At 38.4% G+C, this 15,974-nt stretch overlaps 1 protein-coding gene across 3 annotated transcripts in view; it reads left to right on the forward strand.

The window, feature by feature from the left end:
* TRAK2 (trafficking kinesin protein 2) overlaps positions 1-7,262 on the forward strand; it is a 67,672-nt gene extending 60,410 nt beyond the window's left edge. For all 3 annotated transcript variants that reach the window (XM_060016309.1, XM_060016308.1, XM_060016310.1), the window contains 2 exons: positions 3,230-3,335; positions 5,865-7,262. In XM_060016309.1, coding sequence (XP_059872292.1) covers positions 3,230-3,335; positions 5,865-6,543 — 785 coding nt within the window. In that variant the 3' untranslated portion in view covers positions 6,544-7,262. The remainder of the gene's footprint in view (positions 1-3,229; positions 3,336-5,864) is intronic.
* Positions 7,263-15,974: the final 8,712 nt, after the last annotated feature.

A 15,974-nucleotide genomic window follows, 5' to 3' on the forward strand; every position in this document is an offset into this window, starting at 1 on the left:
AGTGAGAGGCCCGCGTACCGCAAAAAAAAAAAAAAAAAAAAAAAGCTAAAAATAGAACTACCATATGATTCCTGGGCATGTATTCGGAGAAAACCATAATTCAGAAAGATACATGCACCCCAGTGTTCATTGCAGCACTATTTACAATAGCCAAGACATGGAAGCAGCCTAAATGTCCATGAACAGATGAATGGATAAAGAAGATGTGGTACGTATATACAATGGAATACCACTCAGCCATAAAAAAGAATGAAATAATGCCATTTGCAGCAACATGGTTGGACCTAGAGATTATTATACTAAGTGAAGTAAGCCAGACAGAGAAAGTCAAAAATCATATGTTATTGCTTATATGTGGAATCTTAAAAAAATTGATATAAATGAATTTATATACAAAACAGAGATAGACCCACAGACATAGAAAACAAACTTATGGTTACCAAAGGGGCGAGGGGGGTGGGGAGGGATAAATTAGGAGTTTAATAATAAATTAATAATTTATTTAATAATAAATTAGGGATTAGCATATACACACTACCATGTATAAAATAGATAACCAACAAGGACCTACTGTATAGCACAGGGAACTATACTCAATATTTTGTAACAATACATAAGGGAAAAGAATATGAAAAAGAAAAAATATATATTTATTTATGTAACTGAATCACTTTGCTATATACCTGAAACTAACAGAACATTGTAAATCAACTATACCTCAATAGAAAAATAAAATGAAATAAAAAGAATTTAAAAAAAGAAAGGAAATACAGCCTCACACAGATACATGGTTGGAAAAGGGAAAGAGTATTTTAATAGCCTCTTCAGGTATTTGTGGATATTCTTTGATGTTACACCAAAACTTGATAAGTGGTAGTCTCTTTAAGGTTTGTAGCAATGTGAATCTAAAACCCCATCAGTGAATTTTTCATACTTTGTTACATTAAAATCTATTAGTCTGTCCTGCTCTTTGAATGCATCTTTTTACCCATGCATGATTTTAACATAATGCATTGGTCATTTGGAAAATATTGGTTCACTGAGTTATGCAGATCTTCCAAATGTTGACCCATTTCATTATAGAATATATTAAAATCATATATATCACCACCTGTCTCATTGGGTAAGTCTTTTAGTATTAGGAAGCTTTCAAGCTCTCAGCGATGGATACAAGTCTACCAAAACACTTATTTTCACTTGAAAGCTCAAATTTCGTCACTGGCAGCAAATCCTGTCAGCTATTTTCTTGAAGAGACAGGCTCACTACATTCTTTTTCAAGAAAATGTTGCCAGATATCCAAGTCTGAATAACTGTAGTTTTTGTATTAATTGTTCTTTCAAGTAAAAATGGTGTTCTGTGAAAAAAATGTAAAAATTGCATATGTGCTTTTCCTCTAGATAACCATTGTATCTCTGTATAAAGCAGAGTGCTTAATGCTTCCCATTTCATCACACAGAATATTAAAAAGTTTCAAGGGTCAAGGTTTTTTTTTTTAATTTATTTATTTATTTATTTTTGGCTGCTCTGGGTCTTCATTGCTGCGCGCAGGCCTCCTCTAGTTGCAGCGAGCAGGGGCTACTCTTCATTGCGGTGTGCGGACTTCTCATTGCAGTGGCTTCTCTTATTGTGGAGCATGGGCTCTAGGCACGCGGGCTTCAGTAGTTGTGGCTCACGGGCTCTAGAGCACAGGCTCAATAGTTGCGGCACACGGGCTTAGTTGCTCCGCGGCATGTGGCACCTTCCCGGACCAGGGCTCGAACCCGTGTTCCCTGCCTTGGCAGGCGGATTCTTAACCACTGTGCCACCAGGGAAGCCCAAGGGTCAAGATTTTTTTTTTATATATAAATTTATTTTATTTTTATTTATTTATTATTTTCGGCTGTGTTGGGTCTTCATTGCTGTGCACGGGCTTTCTCTAGTTGCGGCGAGCCGGGGCTACTCTTCATTGCGGTGTGTGGGCTTCTCATTGCGGTGGCTTCTCTTGTTGTGGAGCATGGGCTCTAGAGCACATGGGCTTCAGTAGATGAGGCTCATGAGCTCAGTAGTTGTGGCTCGTGGGCTCTAGAACACAGGCTCAGTAGTTGTGGCGCACAGACTTAGTTGCTCCATGGCTTGTGAGATCTTCCCGGATCAGGGCTTGAACCCATGTCCCCTGCATTGGCAGGCAGATTCTTAACTACTGCGCCACTAGGGAAGCCCCTGGCAGGCGGATTCTTAACCACTGCGCCACCAGGGAAGTCCCCCAAGGGTCAAGATTTAATAAATAATTTTTACTGCTTCATCAGGACATTCTGATATGAATTTGGCTCTTTTTTTTTCTACTGTAATTGGACAATAGTGATGAATACTAGTACAGCTTGGCGCCATTGCCTTGATTTGTGCTACGGAGCCAGCAGCTTTACCCACTATTACTTTTGCACCAGCAGTGCAAGTGCCAACCCAGTCAAAAAGGCAGATAGCATCTTAACATTGCTATGAAAGTAGTTTTGACCTGTAGACTCACACAAGGTGCAAACAACACTTCGAGAACCACTGGAGTAGATAGTTTGGCTAGAAAGATTGGACGACTAGTTCTTGGTTTGGTATTTTTTTCTAATGTATTTTTTCAGAATGTGTTTTTCTCTTGTTTCTAAGCTATATTAAATCCTTTTGAATTACAGTTTCAAATTATTGGAAGGATTCAGCTACATACTAACCAGTGGATATTAATACAATATGTAGGGCTTCCCTGGTGGCACAGTGGTTAAGAATCCACCTGCCAATGCAGGGGACACAGGTTCCAGCCCTGGTCCGGGCAGATCCCACATGCTGGGGAGCAACTAAGCCCGTGCGCTACAACTACTGAGCCTGCGCTCTAGAGCCTGCGAGCCACAAGTACTGAGCCTGTGTGCCACAACTACTGAAGCCCACATGCCTAGAAGCCCTTCTCCACAACAAGAGAAGCCACCGCAATGAGAAGCCCGCACACCACAACGAAGAGTAGCCCCTACTCGCCACAACTAGAGAAAGCCCACACACAGCAATGAAGACCCAACGCAGCCAAAAATAAATAAATAAATAAATTCATGGGGAAAAAATGAAATATGTATATTTCATTTCTAGATTTGGGAATTTTTGTATAAAAGACACCAGATAAATGCTGTATTATTAATAGTAATGACGAACTTTTTACATTATTAACCTAGTCTTTCAATTTTGTGTTTGATTCCCTAAAACTGTCTACTTCAGCTGCAACCTCAAACCCAGGAAAGTGTCTCTCCTGCACAAACTCAACATTCACCTTCACCACCTGTAGGATATTACATCCTTCTGATATTACTCAGGTTACCCCCAGGTAAGAGGGGCTGGGCAATATGAGGCCTTACTTCTTTCCTCAACTCTGTTTTCTTGAATTTCTTTTTAAAATTACTGTCATTTTAATTCCCAGAATTTTAATTAATGTCCTGTGATAATTTGTCTTTAGAATATTTTCACATTGTATTTTCTCATTTGATCATTATAACTCTTTGATGTAGGCAAGCCAAGCGAGTATGTAGTGTCTAAATGAAGAAAATGAGGCGTAGAAAGTTCAGGTGACTGGTCCAAGGGCAGGCAGGTAGTAAATGACCCAGCTGAAACTATACCCAGAGTTAGCCAGACTGCAAGATTGGAGGGACTAGTCCTCTGCACAAGACTGCCCTCATTTCTGATATGACCTGCAAGTTCAGGGGCTTCCCAAAACCATGCTCTTGTTTGATAAATTTTCTAGAAGGACTCACAGAACTCACTGAAAGCTGTTATGCACGTGGTTACTGTTTATTACAGGGAAAGGTTACAGGATAAAATTAGCCAAAGGAAGAGACACATAAATCAGAGTCTGGGAGGGTTCCACACATGAAACCTCCCTGTCCTTAGGAATCATTACTTTCCTGGTATCAGTGTTTGATAGTGCACACAGAGTATTGCCAACCAGGGAAGCTCACCCGAGCCTTAGTGTCCAGATTTTTTTTACTGAGGCTTCACTGTGTAAGGCATGATTGATTGATTACCTATATAGCTATAACTCACTATAACTATAATAACTCACCTCCAGGTCCACTGACGCAAAGCTTCCACCCTAAATCACATGGTTAGTCTTCCTGGCATGGCCAGTCCCCATCCTACAGCTATTGGGTGTGGCCAGGTCCACTCCAAGATCTAGTGTGGCCAGGCTCCATCCTGAACAAACACACTTCTAGCAGCCATGGCATAGATTACCTCCCAGAAGCTGAGGGCAAAGCCAGAACCCTCTGGGCAGTCCAAATTATTTACTACACAGATTAGAACAATAAGCAACATTGCTGAAATTTCTGTCCTACCAATTCCAAAAAGAATCTAAGGCAATTTCCAGAGATATGTAGAACTTTGCAGGATAATGTTAACTAGAAGTAGAGAAGAAAAATGAAGCAAAAAAGAATCAAGAGTAAGGATATAAAATGGATAGAGGAATACACCTAGTGTATAAATTGTACTATAAGTCTTACATACTTGCTAAGTAAGGTGAGCCATGTATTTGAGTCTTAGCTTTTTAGCTGCCAGTGTAGAGGGAAATAACATTATGATTCACAATGTCTATAAGATAGAAGCAAATTGACTGTTTAGGGAAGCATTTGGGTGGTATCCTATAAAGACCTCAATAAAGTCTACAGGCATACCTGCAATTTTTCTACATTGTTCTTATAGTCAACAAGATAGCAGGTTTTATAAAATTGGTTCCTGAGGAGGCTCTCGATACAGGTTGATACCATCATTTGGTATGGTAGTGACATGAACAGTTTAGGAAAAGACAGGCAATTCTACAATAAAGTAGGACCAGGGAGGTGGGAGACTGGGAATACAGTAGACAGATTACATCAGAACCAAGGCGTCAAAGTTGTTTGCTTTAATACAAGTTGGTACTTTAGAAAGTTTATTTATTAATCCTGAATTTGCATCTTGTTCATAATCTTTATAAATCTTGATATCTAGATATTCTGAGTATTTTGTGTTAAAGTGAAAGTTTATGTATTAAATGCTGGTAACATTTGCTCAAGGGGGAATAATTTGCTAAAGAAGTACCCTCTCCATTCTATCACCATTTCCTTGAGTACATGATTGTTTATTTAGTTTTTTTTCTTTTTAACAAAACATAGAATAAGAAGAAAGATTCTAATAGCTGTCAAAGCTTTTAATTATTTTTAATTTCCCAGAAACCCATGCTTTAAGTCAAGATTGAGAAAAATACGTTCCATGGGTATCCTTATAGTACTATTCTTTGGAATTAACATTCTTGGAAATTTAACAATTAGAACTTTATTCTCAGTAATATAAAATTGACAGATTTAAAAGAAATGTGTCTCCTTAGAAAACCGTCTTTGGTTTAATTATGAACAATTGTATTTTCTAAAAGGTTGAAGAATTGTTAAATCACGGATTATTGTCTCTTGGTGTATTTCACTTTATGGAATGGATATGTTAATAAAAATCTCTAAACTTTACTTTCTTCAATATTTAAATTTCTTTGATTTTTTAATTATAAAATTTAGTTGTATTTCCACAGATACATATTTTAGAGTTAAAATTTAAGAATAATAAAGTAATTATTTGAGAATAATAAAGTTATCTAAGTACAGTAAACTCATATTCTGTGAAAAGAAATATGTTTCAATAAGTTAATGACTAAATTACAAATAACTAATCATTGAAGTAACACATCAAAATTTTCATTCCTCAGATACTGATGTGTTGCCTGTTCCTCTATATTTACTATGGATAACTACTGTAATTGCTTTAAATGCTGACTTGGGATTACTTTTTATTCTTAAATTCTCTCTCCTGCTTCTTTTTTTTTTCTTTCTGTGTAAAGCTCTGACTTCACTTCATTATCCTGTGGAAGCAGTGGTAGCAGTTCGTCAAACACAGCAGTGAATTCTCCTGCTGTGTCCTATAGGCTCAGCATTGGTGAATCCATCACCAACCGACGAGATTCCACCATAACCTTCAGCGGCACCATGAGCTTGGCCGAACTTCTACAAAAGCGAGGCATCTCTGCTAAAGCATACCACAGCCCTGTTTCAGAGGACCCCCTCCTCCAGCCTCTCCCTAGAGGCCTGGCTATCCCTTCCACGCCACCAAATTCACCGTCTCACTCACCTTGCCCTTCTCCTTTGCCCGTTGAGCCTCGAGTGCATCTCTCTGAAAATTTTTTGGCCTCCCGACCAGCTGAAACATTCCTCCAGGAGATGTATGGCTTGAGACCATCCCGAAACCCTTCTGATGTTGGCCAGTTGAAGATGAACTTAGTGGACAGGCTGAAAAGACTGGGGATAGCCAGAGTGATCAAGACCCCTGCAGCCCAGAAAAATGGAAGAAGCCAAGAGGCAGAAAATGGTCTTGAAAGACCAAACTCTGCTGTCTATTTAAATTCAGGTAGCAATTTATTGAGTGGACTGAGGAGGAATCAGAGTCTTCCAGTCATTATGGGTAGCTTTGGCACCCCAGTTTGCACATCATCACCCAAAATGGATATCCTGAAGGAAGACTGAGGTTCAGCAGTTGACTGACCTCTTACACAAGTTAGCACATGAAGGAAAGATTTGCACTGATACATGTAGTCTTGTCTGAGAGAAAAGGAATGTTGCAGAAGGGTTGTGAATGTGGGAAGGGGAAAGTGGAAGAACGGAAACAGAATTGGCATGAGGTCTGTCTGATAAATTGAAAGTATAAATGAATAGGTCATGAGTGTTTGGAAGCAGAGAAAGAAGAAATGTTTAATGTGGTCCTCCAGTTGGTATTTCTTGTCTTGAAAATAAAAAGTGACTAGAAAATAAATTCAGTAATATTGGAACATACCAGAAATACTGAACTTGCTAGCACATTTACTTCTGGTGAGCATAAGCAGGGAGGACCCAGGTTAGGAGATGGGAAAAAAGAAGGAGCAGCTTTGACCGTTACCTTTAGAAAGCTGTTCTAGAAGGTTGCTGGAGTAAACTCAGTCTGTTAGTGAGACAACAGTGAGATGGCTTATCTGCTGGCCCCTGTTAATGTCTGGTTAAATTACACCTCCATCAAAGAGTACGCTCACTGCATTATCAGCAAGGAATTTTACCTTTTGCATAAGATCAGACTAGTGGAGACTCCCTTTTTGCTTTCTGTTTTCAGGCCTTTGAGCCACTGGGATCCCAAACATAATCCACATTCCTTTTGCATTTGTGATTAATAAGGGTTAATTTTTTTTTTTTTTTTTTTTTTTTTTTTTTTTTGCGGTACAACTCTCACTGTTGTGGCCTCTCCTGTTGCAGAGCACAGGCTCCGGACGCGCAGGCTCAGCGGCCATGGCTCACGGGCCTAGCCGCTCCGCGGCATGTGGGATCTTCCCGGACCCGGGCACGAACCCGTGTCCCCTGCATCGGCAGGCGGACTCTCAACCACTGCGCCACCAGGGAAGCCCAAGGATTAATTTTTTTAATTTGTATTTTTATACAATACCTCCCCCAAACAACATGAGTGGGGGGTAGGAGGAATTTACTTTAAGAAGGAAAATATGGGTACATTGGAACCAAGGAAACTTGTTTTCAGAATATTTCTTCTGAATAAGTGCATTGGCAAAGGTGTATGAACATAATTACTGTACATGTCTTTCAAATTTCCTTGGAGGCTGGATGGGTTAAACCAGAAGTGCAATCAATAGGAATTAGAGAATGTTGTGTATTTATCTTTGTAAGTTTTTTTGGAAGGAAAGTTGGTTGCAACTAAACTTTTTCCAAAATGTGCTATGCATACTTTTAATGAAAGATGACATATATTTGCACAAAAATTCTCAGGCACAGCAAATTATTATAAACTGAAGTAAAACCCAGGTGCTTTCTTTGAGATTGTGTTTTTTTAATATAAAATAAAATTAAAACATCTGCCTTTTTCTTCATACCCACGGAAGTAGAGAATGAACTTTTTTCGATGGGAAAGTCAAATGCTTTTTCTTTTTCTCTGGGATTCCTTTTTTCTTTTTTTTAATTATGTGAAATGGCAAAGTGAAACTCCGGGATTAGGTTTCAGCTTTCAGCAGTGTGACGCAAGGCTGTGAATTGGGAAAAAACAGATCTGTTTTCTGAGCATTGCTGACCGAGGTCTGCTTCTCATCAGATGACATGGCTTTATCTCGGCCATGCAGTTGAGAAAGAAATGCTGTTACATGAAAGGCATTATGGAGAGAAGATGAAGGAGGGGGCTAGTTCTTTTTGAAAATGGGAGGCATGTTACTTGATCTTTTCATTGCTTCATTAGCAAATGTTTTGCTCCTTCGTTCTGACTTAAACTGAAAGGCAATTTTCTGCAGAATTCTTGATGGGCGTGTTACTCCTGTGGCTCCCATCCATACACCTGTTACAGGCCAGAGGAGGGTCCTTCTCTCCTCTTGAGCTGCCTGTCCTTCAGGAAGAGCTATGTGCTCAAAACACACATGCAAGAGTAAAATGTGTGAGTTTTCCATGATTTTTAGAATCTTTTAACTTCTTAAAAACAAAAAGAGTGACCTCTTCCCATTCTCTCCCCCTTGCTCAGTCATTCTGAAATCAGCAGACCATACACAGAGATGTTCAGAAAGGATTCCAGCTGGTCTGTAAGTGAACGCACATGTCCCTGAATGTGGACCAGAAGAATTCCTGATGTTTAAATTTCTAGAATATTCCAGTTCACATTTTAAATGATATTTGAGTTGCTACTTCATAAAGTAACGCTGGGATGCTTATTTTAGACAATTCTTTAAGCTTTTTATTTATTCTCTAAGAAAGTAATCTTCCTGTTACCAGTTTCCAAGAGACATCAGGAAGTAGGAAAATATAGGACCAGAGAGTAGTACAAAGTGTTAAATTATCAGATTTTATGTATATTATATAAACAGCTATAAAAATTAAGCTAGATGTTGGAGTGTTCTGTATAGTTAGTATACTTTTAAAATAACCGAGGCTAAAATGGTCACTTTGGAGGTAGGGCAAGGGTGTATTCACAGCCAAATAAGCCTGTCTGATTAAAGAGAACCAGACTTTGGTTTTTGAAAATTAAATTGATGTTGCTGTTCCACCAGAAACACAATGATTGGAAACTGGTGCATGCTCGTCTCTAGAAATGAATCCTGTTTTGAAACTGGGTTTTGTTTTTGAAATTTCCACCTAAAATCATTTTTGGTTGAGAATGAGAATCTCTATTATAATGAAATTGTGTGTAAAATATAGTAAGAACTGGAGCCTTGTAGCAAGTTCCTTCTTAATTTATCTGTTATGTTTTAGCACTGTTCACATTTTAGTTTTTCTTTATCAACTGTGTATGTACTTTAATGCCAGTATAGGGAACTCTGATTCTTTTTTTTCCTTCTGAAGGGTCTCAGTGATTATACCTCAGGTATTTCTGAGTATCCTATTATCTACTAGGAGGGATACCTTCCCTGTGAACTCAGAATTAAAATTTCTTCTGAATTATGATGATCCCAAATCTTATGTACATAGCCTTAGGCATGGGTCTTGGAAAAAAGTTAATGACTATTGTTAAAGTAGTTTTTTAAAAAATTTTGTACTATATGTCCTTGATTTGACCTGAATGAACAGACTTTGGCAAAGGGAGGAAATAAGTTAAAGGCAGCTCACAACAAGAGCCTGTTCTTTACAAAAGGTGTATTTTATACAGTATTGAAAGCCTGTTATTTTTTCTGACCATTCTGGTACACAATTAGTACTTGTTGGTAATAACATTGACTTTTGACACCTGGAACTAGAACTCTTAGTGTTTAGTAGCCCACTCCTTTGATGTCGGATGCCTGCAAGCCTGTACTCCAAGTACAACACAGCAACATGTACACTGAGTGGTTGCATAGCCAGCACAGCTACCTGGGAGTGGCATGGTGCCCTCTGGGGCTGCCAGGGAGATACTGTAGTTTGATATCTGGGGCTTGACTTTGTCAAAGAGCTCTTTGTGTACCTACCTTTGCTTTGTCAAATGTTAATCAGATAATAAACATGAGTATCTTCTTAAATTTTCATTTGTCTTTCTGTGTTTTTGTCCCAGTTCTTTTCACAGGTAATCCTGCATTAAGTCTTTCCTTTCCATTATGTTGTTTTTGGTACAGAAAACAACTCTATTTGTCAAAACAGCAGAAAAAACAAAACAACAATAGTCATGAGTAGTAAACATCTTATTCTATTTTCTTAGATTTTAAAAAATAGAATAGCCTTATTGTTTCCTCAGCAAAGTATCAGCAACAAAAAAATAAAATCTAAAGTCAATGTAGATCTTTAATTTGAAAAGACTCAGGAAGTATGAAGCAATTCATTACTTATAGTCCACAATTTACTATTGATACTCTTAGCTATTACAAAACTGTTTCCAAGAAATTAAATTTGAGAATTGTTGGATTCTAACAGAAAAGTTCTTTGATGTTCTCTTTTCTCTCTCACAATTTAATTGGTGTATTTATTTTAAACTCATCTAATATCCATTTAGAAATATGGAGATTGGTTCCAGATAGCGGAATAGAAGGACATGCACTCGCTCTTGCAAGAGCACCGGAATTGCAACTAACTGCTGAATGATCATTGGCAGGAAGACACTGGAACTCCCCAAAAAAGATACCCCACATCCAAAGACAAAGGAGAAGCTGCAATGAGACAGTAGTAAGGGCACAATCACAAATCAAATCCCATAACCGCTGGGTGGGTTACTCACAAACTGGAGAACAATTACACCACAGAAGTCCACCCACTGGAGTGACAGGACTGGGGGAAACAGAGACTCCACTCTTGGAGGGCACACACAAAGTAGTGTGTGCATTAGGACCCAGGGAGAAGGAGCAGTGACCCCATAGGAGACTGAACCAGACCTACCTGCTAGTGTTGGAAGGTCTCCTACAGAGGTGGGGTTGGCTGTGACACCATGGGGTCAAGGACACTGGCAGCAGAAGTTCTGGGAAGTACTCCTTGGCATGAGCCCTCCCAGAGTCCACCATTAGCCCCCCCAAAGAGCCTGTAGCCTCCAGTGCTGGGTTGCCTCAGGCCAAACAACCAACAGGGAGAGAACTCAGCCCCACCCATCAGCAGACAAATGGATTAAAGTTTTGCTGAGCTCTGCCCACCAGAGCAACACCAAGCTCTACCCACCACCAGTCCCTCCCATCAGGAAACTTGCACAAGCCTCTTAGCCTCATCCACCAGAGGGCAGACAGCAGAAGCAAGAACTACAATCCTGCAGCCTGTGAAACAAAAACCACATTCACAGAAAGATAGACAAAATGAAAAGGCAGAGGACTATGTACCAGATGAAGAAACAAGATAAAACCCCAGAAAAACAATTAAATGAAGTGGAGATAGGCAAGCTTCCAGAAAAAGAATTCAGAATATTGATAGTGAAGATGATCCAGGACCTCAGAAAAAGAATGGAGGCAAAGATCAAGAAGATGCAAGAAACGTTTAGCAAGGACCTAGAAGAATTAAAGAACAAGCAAACAGAGATGAACAATACAATAACTGAAGTGAAAAATACACTAGAAAGAATCAATAGCAGAATAACTGAGGCAGAAGAACGGATAAGTGACCTGGAAGACAGAATGGTGGAATTCACTGCCGCGGAAGAGAATAAAGAAAAAAGAATGAAAAGAAATGAAGACAGCCTAAGAGATCTCTGGGACAATATTAAACACACCAACATTTGCAATTAAACAAAATGATAAACCTTTAGCCAGACTCATCATGAAAAAGAGGGAGAGGACTCAAATCAATAAAATTAGAAATGAAAAAGGAGACAATACAATGGACACCACAGAAATACAGAGACTACTACAAGCAACTCTATGCCAATAAAATGAACAACATGAAAGAAATGGACAAATTCTTAGAAAGATATAACCTTCCAAGACTGAACCAGGAAGAAACAGAAAATATGAATAGAACAATCACAAATAATGAAATTGAAACTGTGATTAAAAATCTTCCAACAAACAAAAGTCCAGGACCAGATGGCTTCACAGGTGAATTCTATCAAACATTTAGAGAAGAGCTAACATCCATCCTTCTCAAACTCCTCCAAAAAATTGCAGAGGAAGGAACACTCCTAAACTCATTTCATGAGGTCACCATCATCCTAATACCAAAACCAGACATAGATATCACAAAAAAAGAAAATTACAGTCCAATATCACTGATGAATGTAGTTGCAAAAATCCTCAACAAAATACTAGCAAACAGAATCCAACAACACATTAAAAGGATCATACACCATGATCAAATGGGATTTATCCCAGGGATGCAAAGATTCTTCGATATATGCAAATCAATCAGTGATACACCATATTAACAAATTGAAGAATAAAAATCATATGATCATCGCAATAGATGCAGAAAAAGCTTTTGACAAAATTCAACACCCATTTATGATAAAAACTCTCCAGAAGGTGGGCATAGAGGGAACCTACCTCAACATAATAAAGGTCATATATGACAAACCAACAGGAAACATCATTCTCAATGGTGAAAAACTGAAAGCATTTCCTCTAATATCAGGAACAAGACAAGGATGTCCACTCTCACCACTATTATTCAACATAGTTTTGGGAGTCCTAGCCATGGCAATCAGAGAAGAAAAAGAAATGAAAGGAATACAAATTGGAAAAAGAAGAAGTAAAGCTGTCACTGTGTGCAGGTCACATGATACCATACATAGAGAATCCTAAAGATGCCACCAGAAAACTATTAGAGCTAATCAAGTTGCAGGATACAAAATTAATGCACAGAAATCACTTGCATTCCTATACACTAACAACGAAAGATCAGAAAGAGAAAATAAGGAAACAATCCCATTCACCATTGCAACAAAAAGAATAAAATACCTAGGAATAAACCTACCTAAGGAGGTAAAAGACCTGTACTCAGAAAACTATAAGACACTGATGAAAGAAATCAAAGATGACACAAACAGATGGAGAGATATACCATGTTCTTGGATTGGAAGAATCAATATTGTGAAAATGACTTTACTACCCAAAGCAATCTACAGATTCAATGCAATCCCTATCAAATTGCCAATGACATTTTTTACAGAACTAGAACAAAAAATCTTAAAATTTGTATGGAGACATAAAAGACCCTGAATAGCCAAAGCAATCTTGAGGGAAAAAAAATGAAGCTGGAGGAATCAGACTCCCTGACTTCAGACTATACTACAAAGCTACAGTAATCAAGACAATATGGTACTGGCACAAAAACAGAAATATAGATCAATGGAGCAAGATAGAAAGCCCAGAGATAAACCCATGCACCTATGGTCAACTAATCTATAACAAAGGAGGCAAGGATATACAATGGAGAAAAGACAGCCTCTTCAATAAGTGGTGCTGGGAAAACTGGACAGCTACATGTAAAAGAATGAAATTAGAACACTCCCTCTCACCATACACAAAAATAAACGCAAAGTGGATTAAAGACCTAAATGTAAGACCGACACTATAAAACTCTTAGAGGAACACATAGGAAGAACACTCTTTGACATAAATCACAGCAAGATCTTTTTTGATCCACCTCCTAGAGTAATGGAAATAAAACCAAAAATAAACAAATGGGACCTAATGAAACTTAAAAGCTTTTGCACAGCAAAGGAAACTATAAACAAGATGAAAACACAACCCTCAGAATGGGAGAAATTCTGCAAATTCTGCAATTTGTATTCCTTTCATTTCTTTTTCTTCTCTGTTGCAAATGAATCAACAGACGAAGGATTAATCTCCAAAATATATAAACAGCTCAAGCAGCTCAATATTAGAAAAACAACCCAATCAAAAAATGGGCAAAAGACCTAAATAGACATTTCTCCAAAGAAGACATACAGATGGTCAACAGGCATATGAAAAGCTGCTCAACATCACTAATTATTAGAGAAATGCAAATCAAAACTGCAGTGAGGTATCACCTCACACCCGTTAGAATGGACATCATCAGAAAATCTACAAACAACAAATGCTGGAGGGGGTGTGGAGAAAAGGGAACCCTCTTGCACTGCTGGTGGGAATGTAAATTGATACAGCCACTATGGAGAACAGTATGGAGGTTCCTTAAATAACTAAAAATAGAATTACCATATGACCCAGCAATCCTACTACTGGGCATATACCCAGAGAAAACCATAATTCAAAAAGGCACATGCACCCCAATGTTCATTGCAGCTCTATTTACAATAGCCAGGTCATGGAAGCAACCTAAATGCCCATCAACAGTTGAATGGATAAAGAAGATGTGGTACATATATGCAATGGAATATTGCTCAGCCATAAAAAGGAATGAAATTGGGTCATTTTAGAGACATGGATGGACCTAGAGACTGTCATACAGAATGAAGTAAGTCAGAAAGAGAAAAATATCATATATTAACACATATATGTGGAATCTAGAAAAATGGTACAGATGGACCAGTTTGCAAGGCAGAAATAGAGACACAGATGTAGAGAACAAACATATGAACACCAAGGGGAGACGTGGGGGGGGGGGATGAACTGGAAGAGTGGGATTGACATGTATACACTAATATGTATAAAATAGATAAATAATAACCTGCTGTATAAAAAATAAAATTAAAAAAAAGAAATATGAACATTTTGTGAGAAATGAGTAAAGTTTGAGTCTCTACTTCTTTGATATATAATTTAGTGATATTCCCAGCATCTTTGTGTTTTCTTTCACAAATGATTTTCAATGGATGTGTTTTAAGTTCAAATACCTGATGAGGCTGAAGATTTGAGGCTTTCAGCATCCTGTTGACTTTCATCTCTGTTTTTATTATATGTTTGAGTTATGCTAGTATTGGTTTTTCTTTTTTTCATTAGTTTTTATGAAATAGGACTAAAATGCCATAAAATTTTCAAGTGAACAATTGTCGTGCAGGTTTGGCAAAGATGCCAAAGCACAACTGTCGGCTGACAGGCAGGAAGTGCTTTATTCTTTAACATAAGAAAGTATGAGTGAAGCACACCAAAGGTGAGGTGAGATGTTAGAAGAAATATATATAAATGTCAAATAAGTAAAAAAATTTTATTCCATTAAATCTATTTGTCTTACCTTCTCAGCAAAATCACTAAGTTGTTTAAAAGCAAGAACTTCACATCACATTCAGACATTACAACAAAAGGGCCAGAAAATTTTACAAAGTATTTTAATTTCATTTAATTCACTACCACTTGTAAAGCTATTTCACCATCTCTGAAAGCAATCGCCAGATCTATACAATAATGTGAAGAATTGGCGCCATGATTCATTTGCATTCCATCTAGACCTCTCTATATATATCAATTTAAAGGTAATCAGAACCCATGTTACAAAATGCTCTTCAGCTATAATATGTAGTTCTTGCAAGTACCACTCCAATAGATGAGTACCTGTGGATTTACAAATGAAAGCATGAGAAGCAAAAAATGGATCCTCAGCACCACTGGGAAACAGTTCTCTCATTATGCATAAATCTGTGCATTCATGCTGAGTGTTTTTGACAAGTTCCCTTTCCTCCCACCTCACTGCTCCTGCCCCAGTTCTACCTGAATTCCAAAGCAGGGTTTCTGACCTTAGCAGCAGGACAACCCAGAAACTTTCATAGCATGTGGACACAGTCATCTTTTGTTCTAAAGATAAAGGGCAAGAGATGGGGAGAAACATTCTCCTGGGGCCTGATGATGTTAATGATGAGGAAGCATGTTTAGGGTTACAGGTCCTGCTATTCCAGAACTGAGCTCAAAATCAAGGGCCCATGTGTTCTTTAATAAAGTTAGGGTTTTGTGTAGACCTGTGATGTGCAGAGCCGTCTAAAGCCCAGGGCTCAGGGCAACGGCCTCTCTTTCTAGGTGTGAGGGTGGCACTGCAGGCTGCTGCATGATTCCTGGGGCTCCCTGGCTAGGGGCCATTTGGAAACTGCTCAATGAGTCTGTGGGATTTAGCATAGCACCCTTAACTCAGAT

Source organism: Delphinus delphis, chromosome 7 (genome assembly GCF_949987515.2).
Source record: "Delphinus delphis chromosome 7, mDelDel1.2, whole genome shotgun sequence".
NCBI lineage: Eukaryota > Metazoa > Chordata > Mammalia > Artiodactyla > Delphinidae > Delphinus > Delphinus delphis.